At 44.7% G+C, this 18,653-nt stretch overlaps 1 protein-coding gene across 1 annotated transcript in view; it reads right to left on the bottom strand.

The window, feature by feature from the left end:
* Window positions 1–18,653, bottom strand: part of Stab2 (stabilin 2) — a 182,348-nt gene that overhangs the window by 40,209 nt on the left and 123,486 nt on the right. The window contains exons 37-44 of the mRNA XM_031350149.1: window positions 15,900–15,992; window positions 14,600–14,795; window positions 10,975–11,070; window positions 8,621–8,666; window positions 7,768–7,844; window positions 4,555–4,680; window positions 2,557–2,630; window positions 733–804 (exon numbers count right to left, since the gene is read on the bottom strand). Coding sequence (XP_031206009.1) covers window positions 733–804; window positions 2,557–2,630; window positions 4,555–4,680; window positions 7,768–7,844; window positions 8,621–8,666; window positions 10,975–11,070; window positions 14,600–14,795; window positions 15,900–15,992 — 780 coding nt within the window. The remainder of the gene's footprint in view (window positions 1–732; window positions 805–2,556; window positions 2,631–4,554; window positions 4,681–7,767; window positions 7,845–8,620; window positions 8,667–10,974; window positions 11,071–14,599; window positions 14,796–15,899; window positions 15,993–18,653) is intronic.

Consider the following 18,653-nt stretch of genomic DNA (forward strand, 5'->3'; position numbering starts at 1 on the left):
AGGCCTTGCACTTGCTGGAACTGATGCACTGGTATTAAAGCTCACCGCTTGCATGCTGTCCCACTCCTGCAGGTGTGCATTCCATGGGTCTTGATGAGTGTATAATAGTGTGTCCATCACTGAAGATTCCTCTCGAGTAGTTTCCTATCCCTAAGACTCCCACACTCCCCTTAGCTTCCTCTCAGTAGTTTTCTATCCCTAAGACTCCCATTCTCCCTTATTCATCCCACACACACTCTTTCTCTTGGCCACTGATTGACCTCGCTGTCTCTGCAGCGTTTCCTTTTCCATAGCATAACTTCTTGTGCTTGTCCATGTTTGCTATGACTTTCTTCCCTGTTAGGTACATAAAGAATAAACAAAAACCAAACTCAGGCAGCATACCCAGTCACTGTGGCTAAGGAACCAGATTTTGAACAGGATCCTAAGGCTTGTTAGTTGACTCACGAATGCTTTATAGCACCTCTCATACTTTAGTAAACTAGTCCAGCTTGCTTTGGGACACTTGCATCAGATGACTGCCACACCAACTCCCTGTACTTAGGTCCCTTCGGAATCTTGTAGCCAAAGGCACAGGCTGCGGGGTAGCAGACCGTTCTCTCCATCCTTCCCAGTATGACCATGGCACACAAGAGGAAAAATGAGCCTTATTCCCAGAATAAGCTCTGAGGTTCCAAGGTCTCTGTATTCCTAGAAGTTGGGAGAAGGCTCCGGGCCTGGAAGTGTACTCACGGTTAAGCAGACATTGATGAGTGTGCAGACCTTTCCATCTCCAGTGTACTTGGGCAAGCAGTTACAGACGGCCTGTGCAGGAGCAGAGGCAAAGGGTCATACACCAGGCCAGGTCGGCCTGCCCAGTGCATGGGATCTCAGACTGGAAGTCGATTGCAGAAGGGTAGCATGAGAGGGACTATGTTTTTTGTTGTTGATTTTTTTTTTTTGTAATACCTAGATCTAGTTTAACATACTCCAGTCTAGATCTCATGGACATCCCATCCTTGTTGCCAAGACAACTTATTTTTTGATGGGTGGAGGTTCAGGGGAAAGGAAGTTATTGTCTTTTCTCCATCAAGAATAAAGTCCGACACCAATGCCACCATATGCCAAGGGGAAGAGTGCATCTCTCAGAGATATACACAGGAAAACAAGGAGCCATACCCTTTCGATGGATGAGGAAGACAGCTGGGAGCTTGAGGAAGTTGGGTACAGGGACCCACAGGCCTGATGGCTGTGTTAGGAATCTATAGGTGGGACTAGCCTGGACAACCTGGGCAGGTATTCATGGTTTCTCCTCCTCTTTCACCATTGGTCCCAACTGTCCAAATCTTTACCACGAGGTCTACCAGCTATCTCTTCTTAGTTCAAGCTGTATTCTTAGTGTTTCCCCATTGCTGCCTTCTAGGTCTGCAGGAATATTGCTATAGGCCCTGGGGGCAGAAATCTTACAGGTGTTTCCTCATTTCATGTATATAAAAACTCTACTTAGACACTAAAATATGGGAGCAAAAGCCCAACAGAGACTGCTGACATTTTCTGATGGTTAGATGTGCACTTGTGTTTACGAGAGTACATAGACAGACATGCATGTACATACATATGTGCACACAGTGCAGTGCATGTGTACATGCACACACGTGTACACACACATGGAATTCATATACACACACACAACTGTACTACACACACGTGCACACACATGCAGCTCGTGCACACATGAATATGCATACATACAAACACATACAAACTTATGCACATATGAGCACAATGCCTATACATACACACTCACATACACATGCACATACATGTACATGCACACTTGAGTGCACAAGCATGCACACAGACACACACTTTTTTTTTTTAATTTTAATTTAGGGCGCTTTAGGCACTTGCTTGATCTGTCCATTGAGAGATGTGGCTTTGCATTCTCCTAAGTGGCTCGGAGAACTCTGGGGGACATTTCTTGGATATCTGACCAGGTATCTGATGTATGAACTACCCTGCCTGGCCATTTTGTGTGTTCACCATGTGTTGGAGACTGACGAGGCAGAGTGTGGGTCTTTGCTCTTCTGTTGTTCCCTGTACACCTCTGCTCCATGACCACCACCCCATGACGTAGTCCTCTTATTTTCCAACTCCCCCAAATTCGCTTGCTCTAGGGTAGGTGCACAGCTCTGTGCTGGGGGCCATGTTAATGGCAGAAGTCTGAACTGTGAGCTTCTGGCATGTACAGTGCCCTCTAGAGCTGAGAGCCAAAGAAAAACAGGAGGATTTGGGGTATCAGAAAGCTGGAAGAAAGGGGAATGTTTTAGTGAAACCTCTAGGTGCTTCTAGGACCACATGGGGTTTGCAGATGTGCATGCCCCATCTTTAGAAAAGCCCTTTTCCTAGTTCACTCCCCCTCATTTATCTTCTCCCCCCCCCCCTAGATTTCCACTGGTGCTTTCAGTATCTCTCCTACAGTATTTCTGGCTGCAGTTGGACTAACATCTCGTCTGCCCTTCTTTCCCTTAGGCCTGGGTCTTAAGACACAGGAGTTTCCTCCCAGAGGCAACTCACCTGGTTGGGCCCTGTCTGCGTGCACTCTGCATGCCTGTCACAGCCACCGTGGTTCTCCAGACATGGGTTGATTTCTTTAAAGCAAAAGTCAATGTAAGTCATGAGCAGAAAAAGCTTTGTTTCCATGAAAAGGCATTTTGAGGGAGTCACCCTTGGATAACTGACCAAGAGCAACAGAAATCACATGAGACTCAGTGCTCTGGAAGTTCGGAGGCAGAAATAACTTGGTGGGGAAGAACGGTAACTCAAAAATCCTCCCCTCCCCCACCCCCTCCTCCCTCTGCACTGGCTAATTCTAGCAGAGGCAGCATCTTAAATCTGACCTCCAGTTCACTCGTGCTACGAATGAGTTGGCTTGAGAATGAAGACTCAATCCTTTGTGATGTCACACCATAGACTGGTTTAGAGAGGACTCATCAACTGATACTCAGTTTAGGACATTCCCAGGAGTGGATTGCTTGGCGTTAAAGCATCTCTCCATTGATTGCTAATGGTAGCAGAGGGTCCATGACTACTCAGGGGGTAACTCAGGCTGCACTTGGACCTAGCAGTCAAAATGCATATCATAAACAAGGGCTAGATGGATACCCTGACACTGTGACATATGGCAATGGATGTGACACCTTTTTTTGTGGCATTTTGGGCTGGAATATGCAAGTGAGATCTAATAACAACTTAAAAACCCCTCAACCACCAAATAACAGATACAGAAACAGATGAAGGAATAGACTAAAGAGCTAAGACACTAAATGTAGTACCCAGTCCTCCAGAGACCTTGTACTAGAGAAGTGCTGGGACACCTGATGGACTTGCACTGTGAATAGAATTAGAAAGAGAATTATAGAGATTATCAATTTACTCAAGTCAAGAACTGCATGTGGTTCCATAACAAGCTGCCCTTATTCTTAGGAAATTCACACTCAGTTATTAGGGACAAATACATGATTTGCACAGCTTAGTCTCAAATGACTAAGGAAAATATGAAAATGTGCAGAGAGAGCAAAGGAAGAAGTGAACCACAGACTGTTAATGAGCAACTGCGGGTCAAGAGCACATGATTCTTATTAGCACAACTATTGCAACACATTTTGGTGAATTAAAATTCAGCCAGCTTTCTACGGCACACCTCTAGAACATGCTGTCGGCAAAGTATGCTTCAGTGTAATATCTAATTTCAAGGAATTATTCTATTACACCATCAAGTATAAACACTATGTATCATAAGATACTATTTTTTTTTGTTAAAAATACCAAAAAATTTAAATACTTAATAAAGGTATGTAATAAAATAGAGTGACGTGAAAATAGTTTGAAAGTCCCTGTCTCTAGAGAATCTTATGGTGGGCCAGAAATCCAGGCCAGTACAGCCTAGCCACTGCCACAAGAGAATGGAAGGCTGACCTTCACCCTAGCATGCAAGGAGCCCCAGAACGGGGAGGACTTCATGCCTCTTCCCTTTTCAGATTCATCTCCTGGTAGACCAGGCTATCTTTCCCTTACAACCCCTGAACCCTAGCCTTTTGGAAATTTGTACAGCAAAGATTCATAGCATTTAGTTGCCACAAGAAGTTTTAAGCAGAAAGGGTCTCTCTTTTCATTCAAAATGCATTCATGCCTCGGTGGGCACATCCTTCATTAGCATACCTACAGGCTTTCTTTCTTTCCTTCTTTCTTTCTTTCTCTCTCTCTCTTTCTTTCTTTCTTTCTTTCTTTCTTATTTACTTATTTAGTTTTTTTGAGACGGGGTTTCTCTGTATAGCTCTGGCTGTCCTGGAACTCACTCTGTAGACCAGGCTGGCCTCGAACTCGAAATCTGCCTGCCTCTGCCTGGGATTAAAGGCATACGCCACCACTGCCTGGCTCCCACAGGCTTTCTTGCTAAGGCATACAGAATTATCATCCCAGCAGCAGTCCTAACATGAGCTCACACACTAGAACATTTTAACAGGGCTCTGATTGACACCATTTCCACCAGACGGACAGGGGATGGTCACCTACCAAGGCACACGATGCCATCGCCGGTATAGCCTGCCTTGCACACACACACCCGGCTTCCTGGGGTGGTTCTTTTACAGTCAGCCTTGGCAGAGCATCCTCCATTGCTGATCTCACAGGCATTGATGGCTATACAAGGGAGAGATAACATAGAGCAGGGGGAGAAATAGACAGAGGAGACATTGTTATTTAGCCTGAGCCATTGATAAAAGGAAGCCTGTAGAACAACTCCAGCCTTCATTGGATTAATATGGCTAATTCCTCAACACAGAGAGTGTGCTCAACAGTTTTATGTCAACTCGACACAAGCTATGGTCATAGGAGAGGAGGAAGCCTCAATCAAGAAAATGTCTCCATAAGATTGGGCTGTAGGCAAGCCTGTAGAGCATTTTCTTTATTAGTGATCCACGGGAGAGGGCCTAGGCCATTGTGGGTGGTGTCACAACATGCTATAAGAAAGCAGGCTGAGGAAGCCTTGTGAGTAAGTCAGTAAGAACCACCCCTCATGGCCCAGATCTGCATCAGCTCCTGCCTTCCGGTTCCTGTCCTGTTGCAGTTCTGGTTCTGACTTTTTCAATGATGAAGAGTTTGGTATGGAAGCAGACGCCAAACAAACCCCTTCCTCCCCACGTTGTGTTGGTTATGGTGTTTCAGCATAGCAATAGTAACCCTGATTAGGACAGAGGACAAGGAAAAAAAATCACTATTGTCTTTTCCAGCTGTTTTGACTATCAGACTATGGCTTCTCTCTGCAGGGAACACATGGCCTGAAGGTCAGGGCAGCTTGCATCTTCTGAGAGTTCCTGGGTGAAGATGGTCTAGAAAACTAACTGTTCTGCCTCAGTCTGGCCTAAACCCCTAGAACAAGGTACTGAGAAAAATGATGCTAAAAGCTTCTGGTGTGTGAATGCGTGCACACTCGTGTGTGTGTGTGTGTGTGTGCGCGCGCGCATGTGCGTACATGAATAACCTGAGTATCCATAGACATTTTATTCAAGACAGTATAAGCCTGAAGATACCAATCAGATGGTAAGTGGATATAGAGGTGGTGGTTTATCTACACAATCACACTAACTCAACCATCAAAAAGAGTGACTGAAAGGGACCAGACATATCAGCATCCATAATTCTCTTCACACAAGACTCTAGAAGAGACAAGAAAACTCTCTGATGTCACATAAAGCAGATTGGGGTTTCTGAGCAGGAACAGGGCTTAGCAAGGTCAATGAGAACTAGTTCAAATGGGGATTTTTGGCTGAAATGTGCTGGGTTTTGATGGAATAAGTGGCCGCATGTGTTTGTGTTTGTTGTATGCCATGAGACTATGCACTGATCCAGAATGGATCAGTTAGTATTTATAAATCATAGCTCATAAATGTTTACTGAACAAAATGAAAAAACAAACAAACAAACCAACAACAAAAAAACAAACCAACAACCTAAATGGCCCTAGAGACTCTTCTTCCTTCCTTCCTTTCTCTCTCTCTCCCTCTCTCTCTCTCTCTTTCTTTCTTTCTTTCTTTCTTTCTTTTTTTTGAGACAGGTTTCTGCCCATCCTGGAACTCACTCTGTAGACCAGGCTGGCCTCGAACTCAGAAATCCGCCTGCCTCTGCCTCTCAAGTGCTGGGATTAAAGGCATGCACCACCACTGCCGGCTCTTTGTTTCTTTGTTTCTTTGTTTGTTTGTTTCTTTCTTTCTTTCTTTCTTCCTTCCTTCCTTTCTTTGTTTCTTTGTTTCTTTCTTTCTTTCTTTCTTCTTGCACTCAGTCTGGTGGAAATTAGAGCATCCCATCTTCTGCGGTTTTCCCACAGCTGAGGAATTGTGATGGCTCTAAGCCCTGTCCTTCCATCTCACGGGTAGTGTAGAGATGGACAAAGGCTCTCCTGGGCTTCCTGTGTCACTACCATGCATTGTCTCAGCACAGACAGCAGCAGCCTTCTCTACTGCTGACTCCCATCTGAACTTTAGTGGTTTGTTCCAGAAGGGAGGAGTACAAATTAAGTAAGACTTTTCCAGTCAGGGCCAACACAAGGGAGAGAGTCCTCTGAGTCAGTTCTCTGCAATTTCCCATGTGTGTATCTTTTTGTTTTCTTCAGGATCTACCAGTAGTCAACAGTCCAGCAGAGAGAAGGGCCCTGGGAGCCCCTCCCCAATCCATGGTTGACTGAGAAGAGGCTCAGCCTTGGGCAGGCCCAGTGTAGGCAGCTGAAGCTGCGACCACGGTTGCAATGGTCATGTCACATGCAGGTGAGGGTACTTCCAGGCCCTTCTCCCTACCTTCTGGCTCTTACATTCTTTCTGGTTCCTGTTCCTGTGTTCTTTAAGCCTTGGAGGGCAGCTACAAATGTCCTGTTTAGGGTTAAGCATCATCTGTCACTAATTCTCAGCACCCTGAACATCTGTGAATTTCTGCAGTTAGCTTCATTGCAAAGAGAAGTTTCTCTGATTAAGGCTGAGAGCACCATCTGTCCTGGCATCAGGCAACTGAAAGGTTGCTGAGTTTCTTCTTTTCTAGTGATAAATATGCCTTTGTACCCTGAGAGTAATAGCTCACACTTCTTAGCACTTCATAGGCATAATCTGGGTCGTATACAACTCCCCAGTGTAAATGATTCTCTTATCTCCCATAACTTGCAGATGAGCACGTGGTGAGAGGCACAGTTAAGCAACATCCTGAAGTCACACAGATGGTAAGTATTTCAATTCAGACTTGGGGTCTAATGGTGAGGCCAGGGCCTGACCTCTGTCCTAGTGTGCTGTTGTATGCAGAGAGGCCAGCTCACCCCAATAGCACTATGAAAGGGAGGTAGTTTATGCTTTCTTTACAAATGAACCAAGGGGTTCAGGGTAGTTAAACACCCATGCAAGGCCACAAATCTGGACCTTGGAAGAACTAGGGCTTAGTCTCAATGACTCAGCCATACCCTCGGCCAATCAGATCTATAGCTTTTAAAGCCAGGAGGTGATTCTAATTGCTCTCAATGTTGTGCACTATTGCTCAAATGCAGTGTATTTTCGTGTAAAAAAACATATGCAATTGCCTGCCCATCCCAAACCAACATGCCCCAACCACACAGAGCTGGCATCCTTGTCCCTGGCTACCATCAGTTGGTCAGCTTCATGTGAGTCAGGACCAGAGGCTGGCGCCAGCTCCGAAGGCTCCATCAGATCTCTCAACCCACACAAGCTCCTAGCAGATCCCCGCTGCACTTGCCTGTGCATACTGTTCCATTCCCTTGGAATCCTGCAGCACATTTGCACGAGGCTTTGCCATCTGGATCCAAAAGGCAGCTGCAGTGGGAAAGGGGAAATGGCATTTTCAGAGAAACATGATGTTCTACATATGACTTATTCCCTTTCGGCTCAGCATCCAGCCCCCAACCAATGAAGCCCTCGAGGTTCTGCCTACTGTTTGAGGGGACAGTTGCTTCCTGCCACGATCCCACCATAGCCAGTGAAAATCACAGCCAATGCAGCCAAACCTCACTGCACGCATAGGAAGGGCAGTCACTCATCTTCACAATGCTACCCGTGTGCTTTGCTGAGCTTTGGGCTTATTCGTGTCATCCACAGGGTGTGGTGAGACAACGGCCTACGAAAGTCAGTGTAATTATTATTGCCATTTGTAAGTGAAGAAACCGAGGCTAGGAAGATGGAAAGAAGTGATGCCAGGTCACATGATGACTGGGAGTAAGAGAGGATGATTGTGGGTTCAGGTCTAACCTCAGCTACTAGGCTTTTCATTAGTTTACAGGAGGATGTGCCCCTAGGCTCAGTTGTGAGTTGGGGGCAAGGGAAGCTGATGCCCCCTCCCTCCATGAAAGAGCCCCTGTGGTATGGGCTGGGCTGACAACTGGCATTCTTGTTATGTGCTAGCTAAGTCACTGGCTGCTTGTTGACCATGCTGGATCTGGCTAACCGATGGCAGTTTCCTCAGAGATATTCAGTTTCTACTTCAAATCTATCCTATTGTCTTAAAGGATATCAGGAAAACACTTCCCTCAGGATAGGGCCTCAAGTGAGAAATGCCGAGTTTACATTGTTCCCAGAGCTCAGAGGACACTTACTTGGCACTGGTGTGGCAGGTCCCATTGCAGTTGTCTGTTGTGATCTCTGAAAAAGAAGATCGGTTGCCCTGTGAACTCTTGCTTTGGTCCATAGTAGTAGGAAAAGACTGAGCCGTCTATAGCCTCCATAAATCCTTAACACTGTGTAGACAGTTTTCATGTTGGCTACCAGGAAACTCAGAGGCCAGTCTGAAGGTCAACTACATTAATGAGGTGTCTCTTAGGGTGGAAGCTTCTCATGCAAACCACACAGTTTGGACAGGGGACTCTGAACCTTGTTATATAGGTGATGTTAAGTCCTGGGGATGGAGTGGAGTGGAAAATGTTACCTCTGGCTTATGTTCTGGAAAGTTCTTCCTTGCAGCTATGTGGAATATAGAAAAGAGAAAGATGGGATCCTGGATGGAAGGTAGAACTGCATCACAAGGCTTCTGGTGGCAGGGTGCAGAGGGAAGACACAGGGTCCAGGGATGTGGGTGTTCAGAGATGTTGGTGAAGGGGGTATTAAGGAGCAAGGGGTGGTTTCTAGGCCGAGTGGTCTAGCTGTCTTCTTCTTCCATGTTTGATCAGCATTGATGCTGCTGCCTGAGTCATGGTCTGGACGCCATCCTCAGCATCTCCTGCACCCACCAGTCTCTGCTTCCTTTGACCCCAGGGTGTCATTTTCAGCATCTCCTGCACCCACTAGCCTCTGCTTCCTTTGACCCCAGGGTGTCATCCTCAGCATCTCCTAGTCTCTGCTTCCTTTGACCCAGGGTGTCATTTTCAGCATCTCCTGCACCCACTAGCCTCTGCTTCCTTTGACTCAGGGCACCATCCTCAGCATCTCCTGCATCTCCTAGTCTCTGCTTCCTTTGACCTCAAAGCACCATCATCAGCATCTCCTGCACCCACTAGTCTCTGCTTCCTTTGACCTCAAAGCACCATCATCAGCATCTCCTGCATCCACCAGTTTCTGCTTCATTTGACATTCAGGAGCCTCCACTGTGCGCATCAATGTTCTGCTGCTGCCTCATTTAGGAATTACACGAATTTGTTGCTGTAGCTTCCTGGCTGCTCCCTGTCCTTCAATTGAAGTTTATTTTTCATGCACTGTGCTTTTAGAAGCATGAAGGGACAGTGAGGGGTAAGACACTGCAATTAGGGATTTACTTGGAATATCCTCCTGCTTGTGTTATTCCTCCACTTTCTGTGGCCCTCTTCCAGACTGTCTGAATCCTGGTTCTGCACCCCAGCACCTGATACATGCTCTGGGATGAGCCCTGGTCTGGGATCCTTCAGATTCCCCATTTGGTGGTGTTTATTTTATAACCATCCCTTCTCCTGGATTTAGCATCCACTGGAGAGACAGGTAATGACAGTCCCTTAGACAAACCACATCATTGGAGCTCTCAGAGGGTTGGTGGGCACCTGTGACTTCTTTCCAGTTCCTGCCTCAGAAGGGACAATAAGGTCTCTGGTGCTGGCTTCTAGGGCCATTCTCCTCATTCTGGTGCCTGATCAGTTTCTCTTAAATACAAATAAGATATTATTGCAACCATGTTTAGAACTCTTCTAGGGCTCCCTCCAAGCCACTGTGTCTGTCTGTAGATTTCCTGTGTCTTTGAAGCTATTACCTTCTTTTCATCATTGTCTCCCTAAATACAATTAGAAACATCAGTGGCATGTTAGACTGGAGCGAAGGAGCTCTCCCCCAGACCCTCAAGTTGGGAGAGTAATACATTGCTGTTGAGTCATTTGGCCATGAGAGGCAAACCCTTCCCAAGAACATTAGCTCCTGAGTCAGAGACCTGTCTCAGATTTGAACACATGAATTGACAAAGACAAATTCGGGAAGAGCCATATGGAATATGCTCACTGTGACCTTGTTTATGACAGCAGAAAACTGGTTTTACAAAGTGCAATTAGGGAGGGGATGCAACTCAGGGCCAGATGGCTTGCCTAGCTGTCATGCCCAAGGCAGCCATTCAGCCACCAGCACTGCATCAAACAAGCACAAGACAGTTTGGAATACAGCAACATATCAATGATGTTGATCTAGATGCATTCACACGGAGGAAAAGTGCCCACAGGAAAAAAAAAATTGCTTGCTGTGAAGTGAGAAAGGAGGTTATAGAATACGTAGCCTGCTCCCTAAGTCACAGTGAATATTACTAATAGGGGTTTTCTAGCATTGGGTACGTGAGTAACTTGTTTTCTTCTTGTGCTTCTCCTTATTTTACAAACTTTTCACAACAGGAAGTTATGTTTTTCATCAGGAGTACTCATGGCGTCATTTCTACTATAGAAAGGAAAATGGCATGTCTTATGAGAAGCTGGGATAAGGACTGAGGACAGGTTTGAAGAGTGCCTACCACTGTCACACTTCACTCCTCGCCAGCCGACGTCGCAGTCACAGGAGCCGTCTCCCGAGGGACCTTGGTTACATCTCCCATGGACGCAAGAGCATGCTAAGAAGAAAATATTTGCAAATGACCAGATTCGGGCTCACGTCCAACATTTCCTTTACCACTTACTGGGTGTAGTTCTCTGCATCCCAGTCTCTGACCAGGGTCTTTCCTGTGGGACTGAAGTCACAGGACATAGGGATGCGGGTTACCAGGTGAAAAGGACCCTGTTTCAACAAAATGGTTCATGCCACAGTTTGGAGACTGTGTGGCACCGTGGGAATGTGACTCAGATAAGATCATTTGAGGATCCAAGATCATGTGGAACCCTAAAAGCAGTGTTCAAAAGATACCCATCTGGCTGGGCATGGTGGTGCACACCTGCAATCCCCGCAGTTAGCAGATAGAGACAGGCAGACATCTGAGTTCAAGGCCAGCCTGGTAGAAGTAGTGAGATCTAGGCAGTCAGGGTTAATAGTGAGACCCTGTGTCAAAATAAATGTTTATTTGACGTCGGGTTTGCAGAAACCTGTTTGCTCTGCCTTCTTCAAAGACTCAGAACTAATGATCCTTTCATTCTATAGCAAGTCCCTGAATCTCCTTAAGAACTTGGTGAAAGCTGAGGAGGATTTTTTCCCTTAAATTGAGTCATGGCTTATAGGTATTGGCATGTAAAAATTTGTTAAGTTTCACATGTAAGGCATAGCAATATTATTGTAAATCAGATGGCATGCATGAAATGTTAAGGGACAAGGTATTATCAAGCATGGAGTAAATGTTCAATAAACATGAAACTAAAAAAAAGAATTCAATGAAATTATGAAAAAATTATAGGGAAATCTATATGTTGTAAGCAAGTGAAACAGTACTATTAAAAATAAGGACTGTGAGCAATGCTACTCCTAAAAGCTATCACTATTAAACAAAACCTCCGTGCCAGATATGGGGTCCCTCCTTGCGAGCTGTTGGTTGGGGCAGTCCCACGGTCTCCTAGAGCTACCTAGGTTCTTGTCATTCCAGGCAAGATATAAACATTAGTGCAATAATGTCCACTGGTAAAGGGGAAACAGACACACTTCTAATTGGATTGGATTTTAGGTCTTTTCTACAAGAGAAGTTCATGCATGATATTCTAAATCTGATCTCAAGGGCTAGGGAGGCAATGTTCTAGAAGGGAACTTATTACTGCTGTTTTGCTGAATGGAGATGGTATCAAACCATCCTCTAAATATTTGTATGTATATGCTGTAGACTAGTGCCATTCTCAGCTTTTATGAGAAAAGCTTCTTTCCTTCCTTCCTTCCTTCCTTCCTTTCCTTCCTTCCTCCTTTCTTCCCTCCCTCCCTCCTTCTCTCTCTTTCTTTCTTTCTTTCTTTCTTTCTTTCTTTCTTTCTTTCTTTCTTTCTTTCTTTCTGTATCTATTTATTTGCTTACTTACAGGGGGAAGTAGTTAATTGGTTAATATAGAGGTTTCTAATTGTTTAGAGTGCTGAGAACAAGTGTCTGTTGAGTGTTCAGACCGGAGCATCACACCTTGTGGTGGTGTGAATGAGAATGGGTCCCATAGGCTCATATATTTGAATGCATGGTCCCTGGTTGGTGGAACTGTTTGGGAAGGATGAGGAGGTGTGGCCTTGTTGGAGGTGGGTCATTGGGTCTGGGCTTTGGGGTTTGCAGAGCCCACACTTTCATTTATAAGTTGTCTTAACCATGGTGCTTTGTTACAGCAATAGAAAAGTAGTTAGGGCACCCCACCAAGGCTCAGGGAGCATTGTAGAAAAGGGAGTGGAGAGAACATAAGGCTGGAGGATGGTGGGACTGCTGGAAAGTGCTGTCTCTAGATACCATGTGGTTGTTTTACACCTATGAACTCAAATCAGCACTCTTACAGATCATGGTCCAGTCACTGCTACCAGTCCAAGACCTACTTGACACTGAACTGATCAATATTCCATGGATGGGGGAGGAGTTCATAAAGCCCCACCCCTCCCAAGGCAGCTATAGGCAGTTAAAGGTTATATGGGGTGTGTAGGGGGATCATCTTCAGCAGTGTAGCCACTGGTATGTTACCCTTGCTTAGGTAAATAACCAGTGACTCATGCACTCAACCTTAATTAAAGGCAGTAGTTCATAAAAAACAGATAAGAAAATAGGAGGTGGACTTGGGAAGGAGAAAGGGTTCAGTGGGAGGGGAAGGAGAAGTGAGGAGGATAACGGTGGGAACCTTGATGAAAGAACATTAGAGATACATGTTTATGAAACTCTAAAAGAAAGAATGCATGAATGAATGAATGAATGAGTGAGTGAATGAATGAATAAATAAGAACTTGGCAAAGCTATGGATACCACTGCTCACAAAAACCATTCAGCTTTGGGTCTTGTGGACACCCACAGATTCTAGTTCAGGAAGTACTCCATAAACAGAGGCAAGTCTTCTGAACAACACAGAAAAATAAACCGATACTCTAATTTCAATGATATGTTATATGGCCAAATTTCAGTGTGTTAGCTTTGTGTGGCTCAGGCAGGCTGACAAGAAAGCAGTGGAGGCTGGGTTGATGGTTTGGGGACCAGCTGGATGGAGACTCTACTTTCTAATCCCAGCAGCAAGCTCTGGCAAGTGTCCTGTGGACCAGGAAGCCAGGATGTGGACATTCAAGAGGACGTGTCTCAAACTGATTAAATGTCAAACCACATTGCTCACTGATGGTGGAGCAAGGAGTGACCTTCTTAAGGAGGACAGTTTGACTTAAGAGCCAGGCTTTGGAGCCAAGGAAGATATGGATTCAGACCAAGATCTGTTTCTCCTGACCTTGGGGGACCACACTCCAGTTCCTGGCCTTAACACCTGTATTTTAAGCACAACAGTTCCAAAGCGGATAAAGTTCCTGACTAAATGAGTCATTAGGATAGATCTCGTTTTTCCCCAGTGGCTTGGAACAATGAACATCATGCTGTATTTCGCACACAAGCTGATTGAGAGAGGGAACTGGAAACAATAGTCAGCAAAGACATAGGGAGTGGGTGGGTACATCCAGGTCAATGACTGGAAATGTTTTGGAACATTGCTCTATACAAGGAAAATAACAGCCGGGCGGTGGTGGCCCACGCCTTTAATCCCAGCACTTGGGAGGCAGAGGCAGGCGGATTTCTGAGTTCGAGGACAGCCTGGTCTATGGAGTGAGTTCCAGAACAGCCAGGGTTACACAGAGAAACCCTGTCTCGAAAAACAAAAAACAAACAAACAAACAAAACCAAAAACCAAAACAAACAAACAAACAAACAAAAAACAAAAAAAACAAAAACAAGGAAAGTAACATAGGCTTAAAAACAAACAAATAAAAATAAATCAGTGATTCTCTTTGTAGTCCAGGCTGGTCTCAGACTCAGAGAAATCTTATAGCCTCAGCCTCCTAAATGCTGGCAATACTCAACTGGCTTATGCTTTTTCACTAACAATGATGGGTGGGTTTCTGCTCTCTGGGTAGAGGCTGGGTAGAGAGCACAGCAACTAATATTCACAGGCCGCTGGCTAGCTTGGGCCTGGGAGGACTGAGGGAGGGGATGGGGTCTGGGCAGGAGCAATGCTCACCTTGGTCACAGTGGATACCGTATTTCCCCTCTGTGCAGGTCTCACAGGCTGTCCCATTGAAGCCTTGCCCGCACTCGCATGTGCCAGTGCCATTCACGCCATCAAGACAGAAGCCATTTCCAGAGCACACATTCTGACCTTTCCCAGGGCAGGCTTGGCATTGTGGGCCAAAGAAGCCAGCACAACATGCTCTTGTCTGAAACAAGACAGGGTGTGGGGTTCATGTTTATCTTTTCCTTTGGGGACTCCTGGGGCTCCTGTGTGAGCCTGCCTGTTTCTAAGGGACAGAAGGCAGAGTCCTCTGAGGACTGAGTGAAACTCAACAATTTCCCAGGTCACTAGCCAGCCCTGCAGGCAGCTAAGAGAGAAAATCAAAAGACAAGAAAGTGGTGGCGCATGCCTTTAATCCCAGCACTTGGGAGGCAGAGGCAGGTAGATTTTTGAGTTCAAGGTCAGCCTGGTCTACAGAGTGAGTTCCAGGACAGCCAGGGTTATACAGAGAAACCCTGTCTCTAAAACACTAAAAAAGAAAGAAAGAAAAAAAAGAAAAAGAAACAAATACCAAGTAGAGGAGGCAGGAAGAATGGAGCAGAGGAAGTCTGGCTGGTGATTGCAAGCCTGTGATCCTGGTACTTAGGAGGGTGGCCAGTGTGAGGGCAGCTTGGACCAGCTTGACAAACTTTATTATGATTATTATTGTGGTTCTTGTTTTTACTGTTATCTCATTTAGCTGATGCTGGCCTTGAATATCTGATCATCTTCTACTTCCAGCCCCCTGACTTTATTCTTAAGTGCATTAAAACATAAAACTCTCTCCAGTCCCAAGCTCTGCAGTTCCAGCCCTTGGAAGAAGAAATCTTACCCTCTAGGAAGAAGCAGGACAGTAAGGAAATTTCCAAAGTGGAGTTCAGAGATCCTGGATATTGCTGTTCCATTTTCTGAATGAGCAAATGCCCTCTTGCCTTCCCTTGGTGACCACTCTCTTTGTGCCTTGTTTACATAACTAAGTAATGTGGTTAAGTTTAATCACCCATGCATGCCTGTGTTGTGGGAACAGGGATTTCCTCACCTTTTATAGCCCCAGTCTGTTCCTCACTCAGTTGAGACTTTGGTTTTTACCCATTTTCTGATTTACAGGCTTTTCTGTATTTTCCTGTAACCAGTACTACTTTGGATGGTAACGATGATGATGATGTGGGGCCGGTATCAGGAAGACCACACTGCCACAGCCTTCTGAGAGGCTAACCTGCAGCTGACTACCCACATGCCTGTGGACTCGGAATGTCTAGCCCATACTCACAATGATGGTTCTCACACATTGTGGCTGGCACCCGATGAATACAGTTCTCTTCCCCATGAAGTAAATGGAATAGATGCATTTCCTCATCTCACTCTGTGAAAGCATAAGGATTATGTCATCTCTTTAGTTAGGAAGAAAGGTTCCCAACTCCCATTGGTGAGGAAGTGGGTGACACCTTTTTTTCTCTAACAGATTCTGGAAAGGGAAGGGTGTGGCTTCTTAGTGCTACTTCATAAGGAAGAACACAAGTGAAACCCCACTGTGCTGGTTATTCCAGGCCCAACGGAAAACCCAAAGTCTCACTAGAAAGTCATGTTCCTTAAGCAGGGCATTTCTCTAGAAGACTAAATCAACTCTAGAAGAATCCAAAAATAAGTCAGATAGAAATATCCTTTCAGCCCTGTATATTCATCAAACTTAAGCTTTAATTTGTTGATTGATTTATAGTCTCATAAATCCGAGAAAGAATTGCTCACTCATCAAGATTTATAATATACAATATCAATTAAGACCCAAAACCCGAGTGAGAGATTCTGTATTCACCATTCACCATGGACTATTATCACTCTGCTATGGAAACAACACAAGGCTTATTCTTTGTAATGGTCGTTAACAGAAGTATAAAAGCAAGCTATAAGAAACAGATTGGTAATTAATTTAAGATGTGTCTACATTTTTTATGTTTATATCTGTTTCTTTGAGAAGGTCAGTTGTGACTTCAATTATGAAATGAAACCAGGTAGGTGGAGCGTTTCAGGCTGGCTATGCCTTGGGTCATAGGGCATGTTGCTGTTGTCCTTAGCTGGCTAGTATAAAAGATGCAGAAAGAGGATGGTGGTGGATCCACAGTCCTCTCTGCCCAAGCAGATAGCCTTCCTTCACGGAGTGCTCTAACCTAGGCACTCCGGTGAGATCCGCCATTTTCTCTCTGGTGACTTTCTAAGGCAGGACCAGCCAGGAGGCACAGGCCTCACAAGTGGCAGGGCAGCCTGGTCAGGATCCTTTCTACCCAAGACCACATCTAGGAGGGGCAACAGACCCACAGCCCTCTTTTCACCTTTCCCGCAAGTAGAGATCCTGTCTCCACGGTGTGCACTGACCCCAGGACTTAGGATGGACAACTGATCCACAGCCATGTGCATCTGGGTTTTACCAGAGGAGAACTGATCTCCCAGAAGTGCTGACACAGGCTTACAGACCCACAGGAGGAACAAGCTCTAGGCAGAGACAGCAAGAACATCTAACACCAGAGATCAACAGATGGCGAAAGGCAATGCAAGAATCTTACCAACAGAAACCAAGACTACTTGGCTTCATCGGAACCTAGTACTCCCACCACAGCAAGTCCTGGATATCCCAAAATACTGGAAAAGCAAGATTTGGATCTAAAATCATACCTCACAATGGTGCTAGAGGAATTTAAGAAGAACATGAATAACTCCCTTAGAGAAATACAGGAGAACACAGGTAAAGAGGTACAAGCCCTTAAAGAGGAAATAAACAAACAAAAAAAAAAATCCCTTAAAGAATTACAGGAGATCATGAGTAAACAAGTAGAAGCCCTTAAAGAGGAAACACAAAAATCCCTTAAGGAATTACAAGAAAGCACAAACAGGTGAAGGAATTGAGCAAAACCATCCAGGACTTAAAAATGGAAGTAGAAACCGTTAAAAAAAAATCACAAAGAGAGACAACTCTGGAGTTAGAAATCTTAGGAAAGAAGTCAGGAAACAGATGCAAGCATCACCAACAGAATACAAGAGATAGAAGAGAGAATCTCAGGCACAGAAGATACCATAGAAAACATTGACACAACAGTCAAAGAAAATGCAAAATGCAAAAAGTTCCTGACCCAAAACATCCAGGAAATCCAGGACACAATGTGAAGACCAAACCAAAGGATAATAGGAATAGAAGAGAGTGAAGACCTCCAACTTAAAGGGTCAGTAAATATCTTCAACAAAATATAGAAGAAAACTTCCCTAACCTAAAGAAAGAGATACCCATGAACATACAAGAAGTCTATAGAACTCCAAATAGACTGAACCAGAAAAGAAATTCCTCCCAGCACATAATAGTCAATACACCAAATGCACAAAACAAAGAAAGAATATTAAAAGCAGTAAGGGAAAAAGGTCAAGTAACATATAAAGGCAGGCCTATCAGAATTATACCAGACTTCTCACCAGAGACTATGAAAGCTAGAAGATCCTGTACAGATGTCATACAGACTCTAAGAGAACACAAATGCCAGCCTAGACTACTATACCCAGCAAAACTTTCAATCACCATAGATGGAGAAACCAAAGTATTCCATGACAAAACCAAATTCACACAATATATTTTCGCAAATCCAGCCCTTCAAAGGGTAATAAATGGAAAACTCCAACACAAGGAAGGGCATTACATCTCTGAAAAAACAAAAATGTAATCTTCCAACAAAACTAAAAGAAGATAGCTACGTGAACAGAATTCCAACTCTAACAACAAAAATAACAGGAAGCAACAATTACTTTTCCTTATTATCTATTAATATCAATGGACTCAATTTCCCAATAAAAAGACATAGACTATCAGACTGGGTAGGTAAACAGGACCCAACATTTTGTTGCATACAGGAAACCTACCTCAGTGACAAAGACAGACACTACCTCAGAATAAAAGGCTGGAAAACAATGCTCCAAGACAATGGTCCCAAGAAAAAAGCTGGAGTAGCCATTCTAATATCAAATAAAATTGACTTTCACCCTAAAG

The sequence above is a fragment of the Mastomys coucha genome, unplaced genomic scaffold (assembly GCF_008632895.1).
Source record: "Mastomys coucha isolate ucsf_1 unplaced genomic scaffold, UCSF_Mcou_1 pScaffold4, whole genome shotgun sequence".
In the NCBI taxonomy this organism is placed as follows: domain Eukaryota; kingdom Metazoa; phylum Chordata; class Mammalia; order Rodentia; family Muridae; genus Mastomys; species Mastomys coucha.